The 22,812-nt window shown below is 41.8% G+C and overlaps 1 protein-coding gene across 3 annotated transcripts in view; it reads right to left on the bottom strand.

Moving 5' to 3' along the window:
* ano1a (anoctamin 1, calcium activated chloride channel a) overlaps positions 1-3,962 on the bottom strand; it is an 80,792-nt gene extending 76,830 nt beyond the window's left edge. For all 3 annotated transcript variants that reach the window (XR_015850239.1, XM_088333537.1, XM_088333538.1), the window contains exon 1: positions 3,651-3,962. Coding sequence is in view for 2 of the 3 variants with exons in the window: in XM_088333537.1 (XP_088189663.1) it covers positions 3,651-3,681 (31 nt within the window). In the remaining variant the exon portion in view is untranslated. The remainder of the gene's footprint in view (positions 1-3,650) is intronic.
* Between the last annotated feature and the right edge of the window lie 18,850 nt (positions 3,963-22,812).

Here is a 22,812-nt window from a genome sequence, read left to right as displayed (position 1 = left end):
GTCTACTCTCCCGTCCCAGCTTTTGACCTTTTTTGTCCCCGACCACGTCGACTCTCCTTTCCTGGCTTACGACACGCTTCTGACCCCGATCACGTTTTTGCTCTCCTGTCCCGGCTACTGACCCAATTTTTCCGTTCCCGACACCGCCATCGATCCATTTCCGCGTTCAGAGCGACCTGCCTCCCTCGTCCATCAATCACCGGATCGTGGGCGCAACCCTTTCTCTTTTTTCCAATAAAACTAGTGAGAAACGCAACGCAAGTGGGTCCTGTCTCCGTTCTGGTCCTGACAATCGTGTATTTTGCACAGCCACAAATACTGTACAGAAAATAACTATTTGAATACCTTGCTATACTGCTATTCCTCCCACTTCGAAATAATGAAGGGGTCTGAAATTTTCATCGTGCACTTCCACTGTGAGAGAGATAAACTAAAAAGAAAAATCCAGAAATCCCAATGCATGATTTTTTTTAACAATTTGTTTATGTGATACAGATGCAAAAGTATTTTCTTCACTGTACATATGTGATTTTAGTCTACAGTGTGCATTTAACAAGACATATTTTTATATCTTGAGTAAATATATATCATTGTTTAAGACAAATATCTCCCTATATAAGTAAAATGACAGTAATATTTAGCTTACATTTTCAGTTACAGGAAGTTGAGCACTCGATTTCGACAAATCAGTCCCTAGTCTCCCAGGGACAGCGTAAGCCAAGTTCAAATATCTCCAAGGAGAAAGAAGCGGTATGCAATCACTGTTCACTACAGTCATCGTCTGTTTCGGAGCTGCCTCATATGTTGTGTTAATGCAGTGGTTCTCAAATATATTTTTTTTACTGTCCTAGAATAAAGTGCAATTAAACCTCCACTTCATTAGGGGGCGCCAACGCTCTCGTTTGCAGTGTGTGCTCGGTGATAAAGCATCTACGCTTTGCACATACATAGAGGAGAGAATGACTATGAAGTGAAGACACCATGTGCCCCAAACCCTCCGCCAAGAGGGAACTTTTTTTAACTGTCCTAGAATAAAGTGCAATTAAACCTCCACTTCAATAGGGGGCACTGGCGCTCTCATTTGCAGTGTGTGCTCGGTGATAAAGTAGCCATGCTTTGCACATACATAGATGAGAGAATGAGTATGAAGTGAAGACACAAAGTGTCCCAAACCCTCTGCCAAGGGGGACTAGTTTACCATTGGGAGCTTTTTTTTAACTGTCTTAGAATAAAGTGCAATTAAACCTCCACTTCAATAGAGGGCACTGGCGCTCTCATTTGCAGGGGGTGCTTAGTGATAAAGCAACCACGCTTTGCATATACATAGATGAGAGAATGAGTATGAAATGAAGACACAAAGTATCACAAACCCTTAAGTGACCCCACTAAAGATATTTGACAGGGATGAGAAAACAGGCGGAGAGTTACGGGGATAAAAACGAGAATGAAGGTCTCCCAAAAAACTAAGACGAGGACGTTTAACTAAGCATATGTAGCAAGCTGCTTCGCTACGACCACTGTATTAGACGATGAAATATCAATGTGCTTGCTAACTTAACAAATGTTGGCAGCGGACAGCATGAAGCCAAATGAACAAAACTGTCAATTAACGCCCTTCCACCAAAATCACACTGATAAGACGCTTGAGTTTTTGGAGGTGACGGAAAATAAGTCAAGTGTTAATTGGATTCAATGCTGAAAGTGAGACAAAATTTCTCAAGTCCCCCGGCGTGTGGAACAGGGCCGTTACCGGGGGCAAGGGGGTGGCAGTACCCACCCACGGACATGCTCTACCCACCCAAAGAAACTTGGATGTAGTGGTAAGGGCAGTTAAAAAAAAATTTCAAAAAGACAGACAAAAAATGATATATAAAAAGAAAAAAGGAGGAGAAAATAATTTAGCAAGAAAAAAAGAAGTAAAAAGATGGGGGGGGGCAAAAAAACTAATAAAAGAAAAAAATGAAGAGAAATAATAAGAAAAATGAGAAGATGGAAGAAAGATGGAAAAAGCTGAGGAAGAGGAAACCAAAGAAGAAATGAAAAAAAATAAAGAATTAAAGGAAAATGGAGAACATTTTTTTCAAAGTGGGGGGGAGGAATAAAAATATGAGGGAAACAGAAACAAGAAAAGAAAAAAAGAAAAAGTAATTTAAAAAAGGTCCGTATAATACTTCTTATCATGTAATATTCTGCACTAAATAAATAAATAAGTAAAAAAATCTACCAAATTATGATAACATTTATTTCTCACTCTGCCGTGAACCTTGAACTCACTGGAGTTTGCATGTTCTCCCCGTGACTGTGTGGGTTTCCTCCGGGGACTCTGGTTTCCTCCCACATTTCAGCCTAAGTGTCCCTATAGGTGTGACTGTGAGAGTGAGTTGTCTTTCTCTGTGTTTTTTCCACAGTTGCCAAGGCGCCCAATTGGCCCCGCCCATGGACACCAGCTGAAACTCGTTGACAGATAGCTCCCTGTGACTACTTAAACGCTATCCTGTGAGTCGCCTTTTGTCGGAGCGTCTGCGAAACTCTCTTTTGACACATCCAGCCCTGAGAATCTCCGTTTTTCCTGTGTTTTTGCTCTTGTTTTGCCAAGCCCTGAGAATCCCCGTTTTTCCTGTGTTTTGCTCCTGTTTTGCTCTCGCCACGATCTTTTCTATTTTGCCCACTTCCGCGTTCTGAGCAATCTCCTCCCTGCGACCAACGATCTCCGGTTCGAGTGTGCGCTCCTTTCTCTTCTCCCCAATAAACTGTGAGTAGCGTTACGCGAGTGGGTTCTGCTTCCTCTTTCCTGTTCTGGTACCTGACAGTGTTCTGCAACTGGCTGGCAACCAGTTGAAGCCGTGACGGGAGAGCAGACGTGGTCGGGATCAAAACAGGTCGTAGCGGGAGACAAACAGGAGCAATAAAACGGGACAGGCGTGAGTCAGGGTCGAAAAAGGCTTGCCTAGTATACACGGAGATCCGCAGACAGACTGACAAAGGAGATTGACTTGACTGGGTTTCAATAGCAGGGAAGCCAATCTGTCAACAAGCCGCAGCTGGCGCCACACGGGCGGGGCCAATTGGGCGCCACGGCAACCGTGACAATATCCGAAACACAACAAAAGTGCAGTACCACAGAAATACTAAAATAGTACTACTATTGAAATACTACAAAAATAATACCACAAAACTACAGTAACGACAAAAAAAATACAGAACTACAATACAATCCAACAAAAATACTAAAAAAAACCTACAGTAATACTTGAAAACTAAATAACAAATGAAGTGCTTAAAACAGTGCCCTGCGACTGGCTGGCAACCAGTTGAGGGTGTCCCCTGCCCACTGCCCGAAGACCGCTGGGATGGGCTCCAACACCCCCGCGATCCTACTGAGGATAAGCGGTGCAGAAAACGGATGGACGAATACTCGTGCGCCACCGTGCATTTGACACTCATGTCTAACAATCTCCATGATCGTAGGTAGGAAAACTACCATTTTTAAGCCTTATTTTTTGAAAAATGGTCTTTTAGAATACATTTAGAAATCCAGGGTCTGTGTTTCATCCATTTAAACGTCGACGCGTCAAGATTCTATCGCGTGCGCTCTGCAGAGCGCGCACACGCACAAACACCAAAAGCCTAAAAATAAAATCTTATCTTACCAGTATCCTTGCTCGGGTCTTGATCCTCCATTTTTCGTCTTTTATCCCTCAAACACACTGATCTCTTCCCATAGAGTCCGCAATCGTAATGCGGCCACAGCTCGAGAAGCGCGCCTGCGTGGTTGCCTAGACACGCGCGCCCGTGGGCGCTACCAGTTTAGCGCTCGTAATTTCGCTGGATTTGCGTCCAGCTCCCCGCCAAGGATTGGATTATGTCACATTTCATATTTGGAGGAATGAAAATGTGTTCAAGTATCAGGAGTGCAACAGGCGCCGCCCACTTGCAGAAGGGGATAATGGAGCGAAGGAGCTACTGTCGCTCCAAGCCAGAAACGCGTAGTGATGTGTCGTTGGCGAACGAGACGGCAGTATGAAACGGCTCTTGGAAGTGAGCGACGGGAGCTGGTGTTGAGCCACAAAATTGTATTCAATGTCTTCCTGGAGAAGGCAGCATGGTGGCGCAGTGGTTAGCGCTTTTGCGGCACAGTTCATGTCATGGGAACCTGTCGTGGGTTCAAATCCAGCTCCGGACTTCCTGTGCAGAGTTTGTATGTTCTCCCCGTGCTTGCGTGGGTTTCCTCCGGGCACTCCGGTTTCCTCCCACATTCCAAAAACATGCATTTCGGGTGAATTGGCTGGTCCAAATTGCCCTGCGATTGGCTGGCAACCAGTTCAGGGTGTCCCCTGCCCACTGCCCGGAGATGGCTGGGACGGGCTCCAGCCCCCCCGCGACCCTAATGAGGATAAGCGGTACGGCTAATGAGATGAGATCTTCCTGGAGAGGATCATGTTTTAAGCTCTGGAGCAACAGAGGATTAAATAACCCTTTCCGTGTTTGTAAAAAAATGTGACGTAGCCATGCTGTGCGCGCATTGTTGAGGCAGATCGGCAGAATTCATGTCAGTTTATAAAAGCCCATCCACAGAAAAAGATCAGCAATTCTGGATACTGGTCCCAGAAAATGAACAAGCGGCGGGACATGGATTGTTTGACGCCTTCGGTATGTATGTAGCTGTAGGTAGCTCGTATCCTTAGTGCAGTGGTTAGCACATGTATTTAGTTCGAGACCGGTTGAAAAGATATGTTGGCCTGGAGAGGGATGGGTGCCACCAGCATTACTTGCCCAAGACACACCACAGGAAATAGTGCAACCAAGTTGTACTTGCCCAAGACAAACTACAGTAAATAGTGCCCCTAAGACCCTAGTGGTTAAGGGATCCATACCAATATTTTGGCCTGGAGAGGGATGGGTGTCACCAGCATTACTTGCCCAAGACACACCACAGGAAATAGTGCCACCAGGTTGTACTTGCCCTAGACCAACAACAGGAAATGGTGATCCTATGACCCTAGTGGTTAAGGGATCCATACCAATATTTTGGTCTAGAGAGGGATGGTTGCCACCAGGCAGTACTTGCCCAAGACACACCACAGGAAATAGTGCCACCAGGCTGTACTTGCCCAAGACAAACTACAGTAAATAGTGCCCCTAAGACCCTAGTGGTTAAAGGATTCATACTAATATTTTTGCCTGGAGAGGGATGGGTGCCACCAGCATTACTTGCCCAAGACACACCACAGGAAATAGTGCCACCAGGTTGTACTTGCCCTAGACCAACAACAGGAAATGGTGCTCCTATGACCCTATTGGTTAAGGGATCCATACCAATATTTTGACCTGGAGAAGGATGGGTGCCACCAGTAGTACTTGCCCAAGACACACCACAGGAAATAGTGCCACCAGGCTGTACTTGCCCAAGACACACCACAGGAAATAGTGCCACCAGGTTGTACTTGCCCTAGACCAACAACAGGAAATGGTGCTCCTATGACCCTAGAGGTTAAGGGATCCATACCAATATTTTGGCCTAGAGAGGTATGGGTGCCACCAGGCGGTACTTGCCCAAGACACACCACAGGATATGGTGCCCCTACAACCCTATTGGTTAAGGGATCCATACCAATATTTTGGCCTAGAGAGGGATGGGTGCCACCAGTAGCACTTGCCCAAGACACAACACAGGAAATAGTGCCACCAGGCTGTACTTGCCCAAGACACACCACAGGAAATGCTGCGCCTACGATCATAGTGTTTAAGGGATCATACTATTATTTTGGCATGGAGAGGGATGGGCGCCACCAGGCAGTACTCACCCAAGACACACCACAGGAAACGTAATCAGCCCCAAATTCAATTCAAGCACCCCCAAAACTATAGTATTTTAAAAAACTATTTTTCTTAAAAGGACAGTGTGTGAGTATTTATATATCTGCTTGATTATCTGTCTACTCAAGAAAACGGGAAAGGAGTTAAGATAGGACCACCATCTTTCACAGGTAACTAGATAGGTTACCCTAGAGGTGAAAAATGCGCCGGAAAAGTTGAGTTTTTACAGACTGCATTCGAGAATGAAGCACTTTGTGTGTTGTTTTCTACTTGATATATAATTTTAATATACTATCAATGCAAAAAAGATAATACTGAATATAGTAGCCTTTGCATATATTATTATTTTATTTTATATCATATAAATCATTATTTTGGCCTTGAGCGTAGTACAATATGCAGTCAAGATGCTTTATGAAAAAAAAAATCAAAATTTATGTAAGGGGGGGTAAGAGAGTGAGCGCACAAAGGGACACTTGTGACAAGAGTGGCACTAAATTTGTTAAAGGGACAGTGTGTTCTATTTAGTGCCGCCTAGTGGTACAAAAAAACTTTCATCCAGTAAAAATTTTTAGTAATAGTATTTGAATACATGAACTATCATACGACTATTTATGCTAACCAATGTCGATCCCTTTTTGGATCGCCGCCATGTTCTTCCGGCAACCTGTCGCCACGCTCTGCCCTGTATCACTGGGCAGACAACACAGTGCCATCTAGTGGTGAAATATTACACAATGGGGCTTTACCAAAGGAGAGGATAGGCTTAAATATGATGGAAAACGCTAGATTAAAAAGAATTGAAATTTTTTTAAAAAAAAGCAAAAAGGTGAACCACGCAGTGTGGGAAATCATCCACTGCTTTGAAATAGTTCAGTCCATTTGATTCCTAGCACCGCTCTCACCTCCCTCCCTGCTTCATTTTCACTCGACTAGTGTCACTCATGGCATAGCGGTTGAATCTGAAGAGGTAACAGTAGATTCTGGTGACAGTGTAGGAGAAAATGTAGGTTCGATAATCTTTTAAGTCTTCTTACGTGATTTAATAAAGTGCACCGGAGCTTGCCATGAGGGGGAGCCCTTTATTTCGTCATCCAAAAGAAACTCAGAGAACTCCAGACATAACAATGCTTTTATAGCTTCAATTTGAGTACAGAAAGTTATAGTTTGAGTACCTTGACAAAGCCAAAAATTATATCCACGTGTTGTTTGTCTTTTGTTACAATTCAATCAGCTTAGGTAGTTAATTTTTGCCTTCAGACACACCTCACAGTCTCACCTCCCTAAAATGTGCCCCTCCTCCCTAACTATGCTTCCTTAGAAATACAGTGCATCATTGTTTATGCTTACCGTAAATAATTAGCTCCTTTCTCAACAGTAGGGCTTGTCTTTACCTTCCAATGTCAGTTGGGCAGCTGGCTGGATACTTTAAATTTCGTTTTTTATTAATTATGGCAGTGTGACACCTAGCTGATATCGTTTCATGTAATCATGTGATCTTGTTTAAGCCAATCAGATGTGTTGTCTCATGACTGTGTTTTTAAAAGATAATGGGAAAGAAGTTATCAGATGTGTGTGATTCCTTTCTGCCCCGATCTTGGTGGGATGCGCCTCCAATAAAAGGGCTACCCAACTCAATCTCCAACTCGAGTGTTTCTTTCTTTACCTGAAAAAGTTTCTTAATTTCTAATACAATCTCAAGTTTTAACCTTGACAGTATGTGTTATACAGTGGTTTTGAACCTTAACATCACTCAAATCTGTCTCTAAAACAGTAATCTTCTGATCCATTACCTGTATTGAAGACTATTATGCGTTTTAGCGTAAAGCTATTACGCCAAAATGAACCGTCAAATTTTCAGGAGATGAATATTTAGAGGAGTCATTACACCAAAGTATATATTTTCAGTTTGCTCAAAACTGATTCACATATAAGGTGCTAATGCTCCATGCTTAACTGTTCTATTACATTCCTCTAAAAATTAGATTCGCTTTTTATCACCCGCAACCAAAGCGAAGGTAGTGGTAAGGTTTTTGTTTAGGATCTAACTATATAGATATCTGTTTGTTTGACTTTTTCTTGTTTGTTTTGTGTCCCTCCATCCAAGAAATGGGGAAGGAGTTTAGATACGACCACCAGCTTTCAGAGGCAGTTACCCTAGATGTGAAAAATTACCCCAAATAGATGACACTTTTGGTTTTGTTAACCCGAAAAGATATTCCCATCTTCCAGGACCAGAATGACATTTGAATATCAACAGAATTTTTTAAAGGCAGGCAGGCTGGTTACCCAAGATGTGAAAACTGCCCCCCACCAAAAAACGGAGTCGCCATTTTGGGTTCTGGTAACTCGGCAGCTTTCCTGGAAAGACTACTCTTAAAGGCCAGAAAATGAAAATGCCACCCAAAATTTGTGACGCTCTTATGGCACAGATTCTAATTCAGAATTATGAATGGATTTTCTGCATAATGTCACTTTTTATTGGAAATATACCAACTAAAGAGACCCCAAACCCGTCTTTTTAACTTCGTTTTCTCCCTTCTTTTTTCTCTCCTTTTACCTTTCTTCTTTTATTGTTTTCTCCCTTTCTTTTTTTTCCTATTTTTTATCTACCTTTTCCTTGCTTTTTTCTTCTTTTTTTGCTCACTTTTCTATTTTTACCCTTGTTTCTTTTTTCCAAGCCTTTTATTTATGTTTCGCTTTTTCAGTGCGCTTTTACTTTCGCTTTTCTATTTTTTACACCTTTTCCTTTTCCTCCCCTAGATTTTTAATACCGTCATCTTTTTTCTTTTTTTCTCTGTTTTCCCATTTTTACTTTATCTTTCATCTTTTGTTTTTTTTCTCTTTTTTCTTTTCTTTTTTTGCTTTATTCCCCCCTTTCTAAGACCTTTTGTGCATACTATTACATAATAATAAGTAATATATAGGTTCACGCAACAAAAACAACCGGAAGAGCCGTTTAGGAGCCGAAAGATCCGGCTCTTTTTAGTGAGCCGAGCTGAAAGAGCCGGTTCTCGAAAAAGAACGGGAAGTCCCATCGCTAGCAGCATGTGCGGAGGTGTTTCAAACATCAAGATGCAAAAAATCTCACTTTCGCTACATGTCCAGAAAGAGCGCTTTAACGATCTGTCAGAATTTGAAACTCTACGTGAGTGCTCCACATGAAGGTACAGTATACCGTATACACCAATCCGTAGGAATAAAAGAGCCATTTCTGTGTTTGTAAACAATATGACGTCACCAAGCTGCGCGCGCATTGTTGAGGCAGAACGGCAGAATTCATGTCAGTTTATAATAGCCCACCAAACGGAAACGATGGGCTAACTGCGGAGACTACAGAGTGGGCAATACTAGGATTTTGGGTATCGATCTGATTCAAGTGAATCCAGGGTAGTATTGATATATACCGGTGTGATCCTGATATTTTTGCATTGAAATCTCATGGTCATTGAATAGTAAAACGCCACCCTACTTTAGTTGGTTTATAACACAGGTGTCACACAGGCGGCCTGTGGGCCAAATCAGGCCCGCTAAGGGATTGAATAAGGCCCGCGAGATAACACTCAGAGAAGCGCATGAGAAAAACAAGCTGCAGGTTGAAATATGTCAACCTGATGTTGCCAAAGCCAGACACAAAGACACTGTACTTGTATTTCTTTCTCTCTCTCTCTCTCTCCCTCTCTCTCTCCCTCTCTCTCTCTCTCCCTCTTTTCTACCCATTTTCTCCCACTCTCTGTCTCTGTCTCTTTCACTCTCTGTGTCTCTCTTTTTGTCCTCCTTTGTTGCTCTTTGTATCTTTCTCTCACTGTGTTTTTTAACCTCTTTTGCTCTAACTTCCTTTTTCCTTTACTCTTTCTCTCTTCATACCCTTCGTGCTTTCTTTTGTCTTTTCTCTCCTTCTTTCTTTCTATTTCTCTTTGGATTTGATTTCTTCCTCTCCCTTTCTTTTCCCCCTCTCTCACGACTTTTTATCTATTGTTTCTCACACTCTCTCCCTCTCTCTCTTTTTCTTTCTTTGTCCCGCCCTCTCTCCTTTTCCCTCCCTTTTTCTCTTATTTCTTTGTCTCTCGTTCTTGCTCTTTAATCTACTAGTCCAGCCCCCGACAGAATGTTTGTTCTATCGTGTGGCCACCGAGTTGAAATGAGTTTGACACCCCTGGTTTATAATTATGATAAACAGCCTAAAAATGTCTACTTTTGTATTAATTAACTGTCATGCAAACTGTAACAATATAAACTAAAATGTGAGGTCTGACTCTGTCCTGTTTTCCTGTTAGTATATCCAGTCCGGTATTGTTCCCGTTTATTTTTGTCCTGTTTAATTTCGGGTTCCAGTTTTGCTTCCATCTGTTTTTGTCGTGCTTGATATTTTCTCCAGTTTTTGTTCCCATCTAGTTTCTCCTGTTTATTTTCAATATCCTGTTTCATTATCATTCTTGTCTGTCCCGTTCTGTCCGGTATCGACCCCATCCGTCCGATATCAACTCGGGCAATTTGAATCGATCTCGTCGGTCTCTGGCTTCCTGTCTTTCCACGCCAGACTGCTGCCTAACGTGCATGACTCCCCATTTTCCCTAAAATAAAAGGCTTGTGTGAGAACGTCACGCGTTTGGGTCCTGATTCTGTTCTGGTTCTTGACGATTGCATTTTCACAATAAACCATAAGAGGGCGCTCTAAGTCTGTATTGATAACCTCTACCTTGCGGTGCGCAAATGTCACTATAATTACTTCATATCTTTTCGGGGGGAAATGTAAAAGAACAGAAAAGCACCAAGAATTTGAACTTTGAATACAAATCACTTTTAAACAAGTTAATAATATTTACTTTGATAGATAGATAGATAGATAGATAGATAGATAGATAGATAGATAGATAGATAGATAGATAGATAGATAGATAGATAGATAGATAGATAGATAGATAGATAGATAGATAGATAGATAGATAGATAGATGTCTAGATGTCTAGATAGATAGATAGATAGATAGATAGATAGATAGATAGATAGATAGATAGATAGATAGATAGATAGATAGATAGATAGATAGATAGATGTCTAGATAGATATATAGATGGATGTCTAGATGTCTAGATAGATGTCTAGATAGATGTCTAGATAGATAGATGGATAGATATAGATGTCTAGAGGTCTAGATGTCTAGATAGATAGATAGATAGATAGATAGATAGATAGATAGATAGATAGATAGATAGATAGATAGATAGATAGATAGATAGATAGATAGATAGATAGATAGATAGATAGATAGATAGATAGATAGATAGATAGATAGATGGATGTCTAGATGTCTAGATAGATGTCTAGATAGATGTCTAGATAGATAGATGGATAGATATAGATGTCTAGAGGTCTAGAGGTCTAGATGTCTAGATAGATAGATAGATAGATAGATAGATAGATAGATAGATAGATAGATAGATAGATAGATAGATAGATAGATAGATAGATAGATAGATAGATAGATAGATAGATAGATAGATAGATAGATAGATAGATAGATACTTTATTCATTTGGCAAAATGACGCCAAGATTTATACATATATGTTCAGAAGATAAGGCTCCATTTCGCCAAAGTAAATATTTCTTACGTATAAAAACAAGTGAATAAAAATGGCACCTCAAACTCTGAATTGAAAGCTCAGCACCCATTGAAGACAGTGAAGCATGGTGGTGCAAGTATCATTGTCCGGGCATGTTTACGAGAAAATCTTATTCTGCAGATAATAAGATAAAAATAGTGGAAAGCAGAAAGGCGCGGCGACGATGAGTCTGACGTAAGCAACGTCGAACCGGAAGCACCGATGAGCTATTATCAGAACAGGTCCGCGGGTGCCTCAGGAGACCCCTGTTGGAGACAGTTGTTCTAGATCTTGCAGCCTACGGTGAAAGTGACGAGCACTTCAGATTTTTCGTTTTTTGTTTAGTCTTATTTGAGTCTTTCACTGCTTCAAAAGAATATCTTCTGACTCAGTTTTTATGCCTGTCGTGTCTTTTCCGTGGTAACTTCCTTGCTCGGTGTTTGCATGCCAACCCTCGTTTTATATCATCAGTAAAAGTTCTGTTTACAATAATTACGGGTTTCAGTGTCGCCGGTTTCACTCGATTATAAAGAAAACAGAATCGCTGCTGTCGGGTCAACCCGAGGTAGGAAGTTATGACGTTTCTGCAGAACACCGGGTTCTTCCAGGGATTGAAAAAAAAAATTGTCATCGGTGCAGCTTACACACAACAGCTGGGCATGTTTTATTTTTGGAAATCGCGACTCTGAAAACGCAACTCGACATACAAATCTTCTCTCGTGCTATTCAAACTCATATGGTTACTCCTGCTGTTTTGACTCAGGTTAAGTTAGTAGAAACTCTATGCTGGAAGACATAGTTCATGTTGTCCGCCAGTGAGGCTACAGTTAGACCAGGGGTCTCCAACGTAGTGCCCGAGGGCACCGTGGTGGGTCCCTAAGAGCAGCTACCCGCGGACTAGTTCTGAAAATAGCTCACCAGTGCTGGGCATTGTGACTTTCTAGGAAAATTATTCTTTTTGGTGATTTACTGGATTTTACCCTACTTACAAATCAGGTAACAGGCAGGCAAAACGGGGCAAAGTCATGTCCGGAAACAGGTTGGCAACAAAGATCAGGCAGAGAAAAGCAGGGCAGGAACGGAGTAGGACGTAAAGGCTTACTGAACTGGTGTCAACAGTTCGCATAACGATCTGACGGCTTCCTCTTAGAAGCCGGGGGTTTAAAAAGAGTGTATCAGCCAATCAGCTGTCCAGGCTGTTGGCGCCAATTAAGCAGTCGCAGGTTCTCAATCAGTGATCATGACACAAAGTCTTGAACTACTCTGTTTTGACATTATTATATTTTGATTTTGTTTAGTCCAATCAGCTTAATTTTCAGCGGTCTCCAATGTTTTCTCTCCAAAGGATAGATGTTTTGAAAATAGCTAATTATTGCTGGGTCATTGTGATTTTCTGGTAAAAATGATTGCCTGTAGTGGTTGACTCAGTCTATTTAACCCTACTTCCCATAATTAACGTGGTAATAGCATAGTAACAACAGAGTAATAACACAAGTTATTTCAGGAATGCGTTTAAAACTGGGTGCCGTTTGCGTTAATTAGTATCCCTTTACTTTCAGTGCTGCAAACTCTGTCCAGAGGTTCAGTGAGGATGATTCAATGTTGATCTAAATGACTAACGATGAGAAAGGGAATCCACCTGTGTGTAATCAAGTCTCTGTATGATTGCAACTGCTCTGTGATAGTCTCAGAGGTCTGTTTAAAGCGCAGAGAGCATCATGAAGAACGAGGAACACACCAGGCAGGACTGATATACTGTTGTGGAGAAGTTTAAAGCTGGATTTGGATACAAAGTTCAAGGGGGCCAAATAGTTTCGCAAGCCACTGTATATGATATATATATATGCAGGAAATATAATCTTAAGGACTTATTTTCAAAAGCTTTTTAACACAAAAGTCAGACCTTGTAGCTCAGTGGTTAGAATGCTGGTCCTGTAAGCTGGGGGTCATAAGCTAAATTCTCACCAGGGCTTTTTTTCCCATTTAATTTGTAACCGAAATTCGACTTTTGGAGAATGCTTAACGTGAGTCCCTCTAATGTTGTCTCTCTGAAGGATAGATGTTCTGAAAATAGCTAATTATTGCTGGGTCATTGGGATTTTTGGGTAGAAATGATTGTCTTCAGTGGTTGACTGAGTCTATTTAACCCTACTTCCCATAATTAACCTGGTAATAACATAGTAACAATAGAGTAATAACTGTCAACTGTTAGAGCGCTGGTCTTGTAAGCTAAGGGGCCATAAGCTAGTCTCTCACCAGGGCTTTTTTCATTTAATTTGTAACCAAAATTCGACTTTGTCTCTCTAAAGGAGAGATGTTCTGAAAATAGCTAATTATTGCTGGGTCATTGTGATTTTCTGCTTTAGTGGTTGCCTGAGTCTATTTGACCCTACTTCCCATAGTTAACGTGGTAATAACATAGTAACAACAGAGTAATAACTGTCAACTGTTAGAGTGCCAGTTTTGTAAGCTAGGGGTCATAAGCTAGTCTCTCACCAGGACTTTTTTCATTTAATTTTTAACCAAAATTCGACTTTAGGAGAATACTTAACGTGAGTGCCTCGAAATCAGCGATCTCCCATGTTGTCTCTCTAAAGGATAGATGTTCTGAAAATAGCTAATTATTGCTGGGTCATTGTGATTTTCTGGTAACAATGATTGCCTGTAGTGGTTGACTGAGTCTATTTAACCCTGCTTCCCATAATTAACGTGGTAATAACATAGTAACAACAGAGTAATAACACAAGTTATTTCAGAAATGCGTTTAAAACTGCGCTAATTAGTAACCCTTTACTTTCAGGGCTGCAAACTCTCTAAAGGATAAATGTCTCTCTGAAGGATAGATGTTCTGAAAATAGCTAATTATAACAGTGTCATTGTGATTTTCTGCTCTAGTGGTTGATTGAGTCTATTTAACCCTACTTCCCACAGTTAACGTGGTAATAACATAGTAACAACAGAGTAATAACACAAGTTTTTTCAGAAATGTAAAACTGGGTGCCGTTTGGGTGCTCATTGGTAACAAAAAGTAGCTCTCAGCTTGAAAACTGTTGGAGACCCCAGATTTAGACAATGTAGTTCAGGTACATGGAACATACAGGAGAATATACTTCCCCAGCAGCTAGATAATCAAGTGAGATGAAAGCGGCCATTTCACTGAAAAGCAAAATAGTCAGAAAACGCAGAATTTACCTTTGCTCCGCTCAAATATAATCCGATTGGCTGGCAAATGTAGACCAAATGTTTGCAGTATGGCGCCCTTCCCTCTCACCTGAACCAGACAGGGTGGAGGAGGAAGTCTTTCTGGTCTCCTCAGGTATGTCTCTCCTCCCACACATTCACAACTGGGAGTCGCCCATTTTCACATAATGGCGGAAGAAGAGGACTACTTAAGGTACTCAAGTGGAAACGCCCCTCTCGAGTCGAAATTTTTTGAAAAATAAGGACGTTTTGGTGTAATTTTACAGTCTCACGGCCATTTTCAGCAACATGGGAGCAGCTATTGTTTCGGGGGCATTCTGTCACAGACGTGTTTCAACTCGTTGGTTTTGTGATTTTCCAAGACGTGGTCCACTGGAATTACTGAAATGCAGAATTTAAGTCACACAATTCAGCATGCTGTAACAAATCCTGTTGAAAAGGATTTCCACTGATTGTCTAAGCCACAGATGTTAAACAGGCGGCCGGCGGGCCAGATCAGGCCCGTGAAGGGATTGAATCCGGCCTGCCAGGCAACACTCAGAGAAGCGCAAGAGAAAAACAAGCTGCAGGTTGAAATATGTCAGCTTGATGTTTCCTCGAACAAAGACACTGTACTTGTATTTCTTTCTCTCTCTCTCGCTTTCTTTTCCACCCCTTTTCTCCCATTCTCTGTTCCTGTCTCTTTCACTCTCTGTGTCTCTCTTTTTCTCTTCCTTTTCTTGCTCTTTGTCTTTTTCTCTGCGTCTTTTTAACTTCTTTTGCTCTAACTTCTTTTTTCCTTTTCTCTCTTCCTCCCCTTCGCGCTTTCTTTTCTCTTTTCTCTCCTTCTGTCTTTCTATTTCTCTTTGGACTTCTTTCTTCCTCTCCCTTTCTTTCCTCCTCTCTCACGACTTCTCTTTTTATCTCTCTCCCTCTCTCCCCTTTTTTCTTTCTTTGTCCCGCCCTCTCTCCTTTTCCCTCCCTCTTTCTCTTATTCCTTCATCTCTCTTTTTCTTTCTCTTTAATCTACTAGTCCGGCCCCCCGACAGAATGTTTGTTCTATCGTGTGGCCCCCGAGTTAAAATGAGTTTGACACCCCTGGTCTAGAACGATGGTTAACTTTGTGTTATTGTTGCTATTGTTATATCATAACTGTTATTATTAATATCATTACAATTGTTGTTATATCATTGGTGTATTTAATACTACCCCTTTTTGAACTAATTATGTCCAGTGTTCTGGTTTGCCCGCGTCCCTGCGTCCTAGACACATCATTTTTGCCGGGGACGCATCGTCTCAAATCAACGTGCGTCCCCGGGACGCAACGTTTTTGACACCAAATTGTCATTATTACCCGATTACTTTTCAAATTTTTTTTCAACAAAGATTTACCGCACTCCATACTTTTCGTCAGGCAGATCCGCCATTGTTGTTTTGGTCTCGCTCCAAGATGACGTCATTGTTGTGGCGGTTGTCGAGTGAAATGATTTTTTGTGAATTTACATTTTCTAGTGAGCCTTTTGAACCCCCCAACAGGGTTTACATCATTCTCAACACATTTAGGCCCTTTTAGGCTTAATCTAGCAATTATTTTGTCAACGAACGCCGTCATGAAATGAATGTTGTTGTTTTTTTCCATTTCAAACACTGTATTTTAAAAAGTTATTTTTTTTAGATATTGCTCAAGAAAATGAAATTGATTTTTTTGTCACTGGTTTGGCAAATAAAATGATATGCCATTGTTATTGTACTTAAATAAATGAATCCGAACTATTCATCCAGTATGCCTCCGAAAAAACAATTGGTATTAGGTGCAAATCAACAAAAAATTGGTCATTTCTTCAGTGTCGGTAATAAGTCGAAACATAATACAGAAAGTGGTAACAACGGCAATAATTCCGGCACGAAAAAACGGCGGAGAAATTCTTCAGAAGACCGTGAAGGCAAGGAAAACACACGCGTTGAAGCGAACGATTCGACGAAAGAAAATAAATAAAAGAATACTCCGAGCAAGAAAAGGACTTTTCTGCCAAAATGGACTCAATTATATTCCTGGTTACGCTATGAGAAGGATGATAATGGATTTCACCTTGAGAAGGCATTACAACTATGGCGGGACAGCAAACTACGAAGAATATATGAACTGAAAAATCTGAAGTGATAACTGCTTTGTATTACCAATTAACTGTGATGATTAAAACTGAATGAAAACAAAGATTAATATAATTATTTCAGCAATAATATTTTGTATAATGTACAATTGTAGTGTCCAGCCTGGTTGCCGTGGTGACCGGCTGGCCCCGCCCCCTGGGCACCGGCTGTAGTAAATCAGTTAATGTGTGCTACTTAAGGGTGGGTTGTGGGTATTGTAGGTGCTGTTTCATTGCATTTTCCGTCTGCATTTTCCGTTCTGTTTTGCTCTGTCCTGTTTTGTTTGATTCAGTGTTTTCACGTTTTGAGTAAAAGCCTGTTTTTGTTCTGCCCATCCCAGCCATCTCCAGGCAGTGGGCAGGGGACACCCTGAACTGGTTGCACACAGGGACAGACAACTCACTCGCTCATTCACGCCTAGGGACAATTTGGACCGGCCAATTCACCTGAAATGTATGTTTTTGGTATGTGGGAGGAAACCCACGCAAGCACGGGGAGAACATACAAACTCGCACAGGAAGTCTGGAGAAATGAAAATGAAATGAAATGATCTGCATTTATATAGCGCTTTTCAAGTCAATGACTTCCCAAAGCGCTTTACAATGTGCTCCACATTTCCCAATAGCGGCCTTGCAACCATGTAAGGCGCTAACCTGCTTATTGGGGGATTCAGTGTCTTACCCAAGGACACTTCGACATGTAACACGGACGAGTCGGGATTCGAACTGGGATCCCTTGATCCCAAGACGAGCGCTCTACCTCCTGGATTTGAACCCATGGCATGAACTGTGCCGCACAAGCGCTAACCACTGCGCCGCCGTGCTGCCTGGTGCGCGTGTGTTCCTCCTAAATCCGGAATGGTTCACACTTTGGTGTCACTATGGAAGTCGGCGGCTGCAGATTCCAAGTCTTCCATTGCTGACAGTAAAGCTTTAGGTATGAAGGGAATGAGTGGCGCAGTCGCAACGAGTTAAACCGATCCCGTCCATTGTTCCTGTGAATGAGGGCAAGCCCTCAGTGTCGGTTTACGGAACACACCCAAAAGCTCAACATGATTTACAAGTCAATTAGAAAAAGAGGACATTCAGTCAACGTTTAGATATGAGTCATTGCTGTTATTTGGTGTTATTCGAGTCCCAGTGACGTGAAATTGTATATTTTGTGTAAAAATGGGCTTATATCATACCTGTCGCGCTCCATGCCCTTACAAAATACAAAATAATCTTACACCATATTTTTTTCCAACGTGTTTATTGATGTAGTTTAATATGTTATATTGTACACGTGTTTCATTATATCATATATATTGTTCATTAACATTTTGTTGTGAGATACTGAGTTGCTCGACGTGAATGAGGTTTATTGTGAAAAAGGTTCAAAAAATAAGTAGCAGGACGTTCAACGTGGAAGAAAAACATACATGCAAATAGAATGAAGTAGAATAATACATTTTCTTATTCAAATTATTTTTCATTTTCTGGATTAAATTTTTGTTGGTAATATACTGGTTAAAGGGATAAACACAAACCTTTTTTTTTTTCATTTTCTCCTTTTATACTTCCTTTTTTTCTTAACTTCTTTATACAACATAATAATTCATAATATAATGCATCAAAGCAAGTGAGCCGTTTGAGAGCCGGCTCTCTTTAATGAGTTGAGCCGAAAATGCCGGTTCGCTAAAAAGAGACAGACTTCCTTTCACTACAAAACTACCACATGAAATCCGAGGCGGCAGACGCATGCGCACAGTAGCATCAAACCGCTCACTTTGTTTGCAACGAAAAAAACGATACCGAGATAGAGGCTACCGCGGCGAACTCGTTTGACTTGACTGATTTGCTGTTTCGTGATAGTCGGTGTATACAGTATGGTACCCATAATTTGTGTTTTTCCGTACAGATTTTCTTGTACATCGTACACGTCTCAAAATGCATAATAAACGTACTTTGTACGGCAAAAACGTACAGGTTGACAGGTATGTTTTATATATATATATATATATATATATATATATATATTATATATATATATCGGAAGTGGTATTACCGTGACGAGCGAAGGCAGTGTCGGGAGCGGGGTAAAACAGATCGGTGGCCAGGACGGAGGAGCAAAAACGTTGTCAAGTTCAGAAAATGGGTTGGAGCTGGGAATCAAACAGGAATCAGGACAGGGTCGAAAGGCTTGCCTAGCGTGAGCTGAGGTTCGCCGACGGACTGACAACGGGTGACAGGAAGACGGGGGTTTGAATAGAGGCGAGCAGCCAATCAGCGTCCGAGGCAGTTGGCGCCAAAGGATATAAAACAATAATTTCTTTTGAAGTATCAACAACAAGTGATACACAATCATGAAGTGGAACACACTTTATTGGATATTTCAAACTTTTTTAACAAATAAAAACAAAAAAGTGCAAAATCATTCAGCCCCTCTACTTTCAGTGCAGCAAACTCTGTCCAGAGGTTCAGTGAGGATCTCTGAATGATTCAATGTTGATCTAAATGACTAACGATAATGTTTAATCAAGTCTTTGTATAAATGCACTTGCTGTGATAGTCTCAGGGGTCTGTTAAAAGCGCAGAGAGCATTATAAAGTGTCACGGTTGCCATGGCGCCCAATTGGTCCCCGCTGTGTGGCACCAGGTTCTGTCACGGTTGCCACTGCACCCAAATGGCCCTGCCCATGGACACCAGCTGAAACGCGTTGACAGATTGCTCCCTGACGACTTAAACGCTGTCTTGTGAGTCGCCTGGTGTCGGAGCGTCTGCGAAACTCCTGCTAAACTCTGTCAAGCCCTATAAATCCCCGTTTTTGCTCTTGTTTTGCCAAGCCCTGTGAATCTCCGTTTTTGCCTGTGTTTTGCTCCTGTTTTGTTCCCGTCCCGATCTGTTTGATTTTGACCAATTCCTCGTTCCGATCAATCTACTTTCACGACCAACTATCCCCGGATCAAGTGTGCGCTCATTCCTCTTCTCCCCAGTAAACTGTGAGTAACGTTACGTGAATGGGTTCTGCTTCCTGTTTTCTGTCCTGGTCCTGACATGAAGAACGAGGAACACACCAGGCAGGTCCAAGATACTGTTGTGTGTGTTTTTATAACTGCTTCACATCTGTGTGGCATAGAATCGAACAACTTTTGGTACTTTTCAGTTATTTCACTCCATGAGTGCTAAACAACATTCCACAATTCATTTCCATTTCTTGGTTTTGTTTCACAAACAGCATTTTTGATACCACCCCACAAGTTCTGGATTAAATTGAGACCTAAGGATTAGGCTGGCCACTCCATAACATGAATTTCATTGATTTGGAACCAAGACTTTGCTCGTCTACTGGTGTGTTTGGGGCTTTTGTTTTGTTGAAACACCCATTTTAAGGACATGTCCTCTTCAGCATAAGGCAACAAAACCTCTTCAAGTATTTTGACAGACACAAACTGATCTATGCTCCCTGGTATGCGATAAATAGGGCCAACACCAGAGTAGGAGAAACATGCCCGGACAATGATACTTGCACCACCATGCTTCACTGTCTTCAATTGGCACTGAGGTTTGAATTCAGAGTTTGGGGTCGTCTCACATGCGGTCACTCGACAAAATGTTCCTCAACATTACTTTAGGTCAGTTTATGTGTATTATTTGGGAATATATGTGTCGAGAACCGGAACAGGATCAGGACCCAAATGCGTGACGTTTCACACACAAGCCTTTTATTCTACGGGAAATGGGGAGTCATGCACGTTAGGCAGCAGTCTGGCGTGGAATGATAGGAAGCCAGAGGCTGACGAGATCGATACCTATTGCCTGAGCAGATATCGGACAGATGGGGTCGATACCGGACAGGACGGGACAGACAGGATTGATATCAATACAGGGTATCAAAAATTAAACAGGAAAAACTAGACGGGAATGAAACCGACAACTGATATTAAACAGGACAAAATAAACGGGAACCAAACCGGACAGAAAATCCCAACAGGAAACGGGACCGAGTCAAAACCCTCATCTTGTGGGGCAGAGATTCGTTGACGGACCGACAAAAGGGGACGACAGGACAGAGTTTAAATACTGACAGGGTGCCATGCTGTCAAAGAGGTGCTGCTGGCGCCACATGGGCGGGCCATTTGGGCGCCATGGCAACCATGACAATATGAGTAAGTGTAAAATTATGATCTAAGTGTGCCTTTTATACTATATTACAATATGTTTATACATTTATATTAACTCAATTAATGTGCAGTTGTATCCTTGGAGAGCTTTGTGTTGGATATGGGTACTTGGTTGGGTGTATATGATTAAAAAGACTGTGAATTTCATCCATCTATCTGTCCATTATCTGCACCCCTTATCCTCAGTAGGGTCACGGGGGTGCTGGAGCCCATCCCAGCCATCTTCGGGCAGTGGGCAGGGGACACCCTGAACTGATTGCCAGCCAGTCGCAGGGCAGACAACTCGTTTACTCATTCACACTTACAGACAATTTGGACCGGCTAATTAACCTGACATTCATGTTTTTGGAATTATGCCCGGAGGAAACCCACAGAAGCACAGGGAGAACATGCAAACTCCACACAGGATGTTTGATCTCACTAACCACTGCGCTGCTGTGCTGCCCCCTGTGAATTTCAGTGTTATCATATTTGCTTAGGTTGTGAGGGCTTTCATTTATTCATCTCCCAAACGGCTTATCATCACTAGGGTCTCAGGGATGCTGCAGCCCGTCCCAGAAGACATCAAGCAGTAGGCAGGGGAAACCCTGAACTGGTTGCCGGCCAACCACAGGGCACACAGAGACATGCAGCCATTCACCCACATATTCAGTTACAGAGACAATATGGAGTCCCCGATACACCTGACATATACAGTGTCTGGGAGACACCTTGAATGCTTGGAGAAATCGCATGCAGACGAAAGGAGAACATGCAAACTCCGCACAGGGACGGCAGTAGCTATAAGTGAAACCGCTTAGTCTGAACTGAAAGGATGACTTGCAATTCAGTCAACTGCCGTGAGGACGTTATTGTACTATTTATATCTAACGGACCGACTTTTCTTACACTATCCCCTGATCTAAAACCTACATGAGGGCAAGAGAAAACTCAAAAACCTCAACATAGGGAAAATGAAGACACCTTGAGAAGGGACTGCACATGAGGTAATCCCCCTTCCAGGATGACCAGGCTTCAATGGATGTTGGAATAACAAATAATACACATGTCAGGATCAGAACGGAAACAGGACCCAATTGCGTAACGTTTAACACAAGTTTTATTGAAAGAAAGAGAAAGGGCTGCGCCCATGATCTGGTGTTCGCTGGACACGGGAAGCAAGTCGCTCTCACTCTCGCTCTCGGAATGTGATCCAGACGGAAGTGGATCTTCCGTAGTGAGCGATGGCGGTGTCAGGGACGGAAAAACTGGTCGGTAGCTGGGACTGGGAGAGCAAAGTGTGGTCGGGGTCGGAAACGAGGCGTAAGCCAGGACGGGAGAGCAGTTTTATGTTGTTTTATTGTTGAGACACTTTTTGATGAAAGCAACAAAAAAACCTTAACTCAAAACGAAGTTTTACCCAGAAACTCTAGCTAAGCACCTAAAGCAATTTCAAAGTCAAAGTCAGCTTTATTGTCAATTCTGCAGCAAAACAGATTAGGAATTGTATTTCTCCCAGTCCTCGGTGTCTAGAAAATAAAAACACAAAACACTAAGCTAGGACACACTACACTAAGACACACATGTAGACAGTACCACGGATAAATAGACACACATAAGTCACCATTTTATTGGGTAATTGTTAGGAATGGGCAGAGGTATACACTGATATCCTCGTTTGCAGTATTTGGTGACATTTTTACGAAAGAACTTTGCTTGCACCTTGTTCGGAAATCACTATTTAGGACAAAAATTTGCTTTAATACTAAGTAGCTGAAAGAGACACATTTTAAGTGGTATATTTATATTGATATGGGACACGTTGGCATTATTATTATTTCATAGATTTTCTCAAATCTTCAAACATCACAAAGTGAAATAAAATACCCTGAAGAGTTAGCTTTTATCCGGAGAACAG

This window comes from Urocampus carinirostris, chromosome 4 (genome assembly GCF_059441175.1).
Source record: "Urocampus carinirostris isolate Australia breed hairy pipefish chromosome 4, RoL_Ucar_1.0, whole genome shotgun sequence".
Taxonomy (NCBI): domain Eukaryota; kingdom Metazoa; phylum Chordata; class Actinopteri; order Syngnathiformes; family Syngnathidae; genus Urocampus; species Urocampus carinirostris.
The sequence above is the reverse complement of the archived record's forward strand: the minus strand, read 5'-3'. Positions and strand labels throughout refer to the sequence as shown.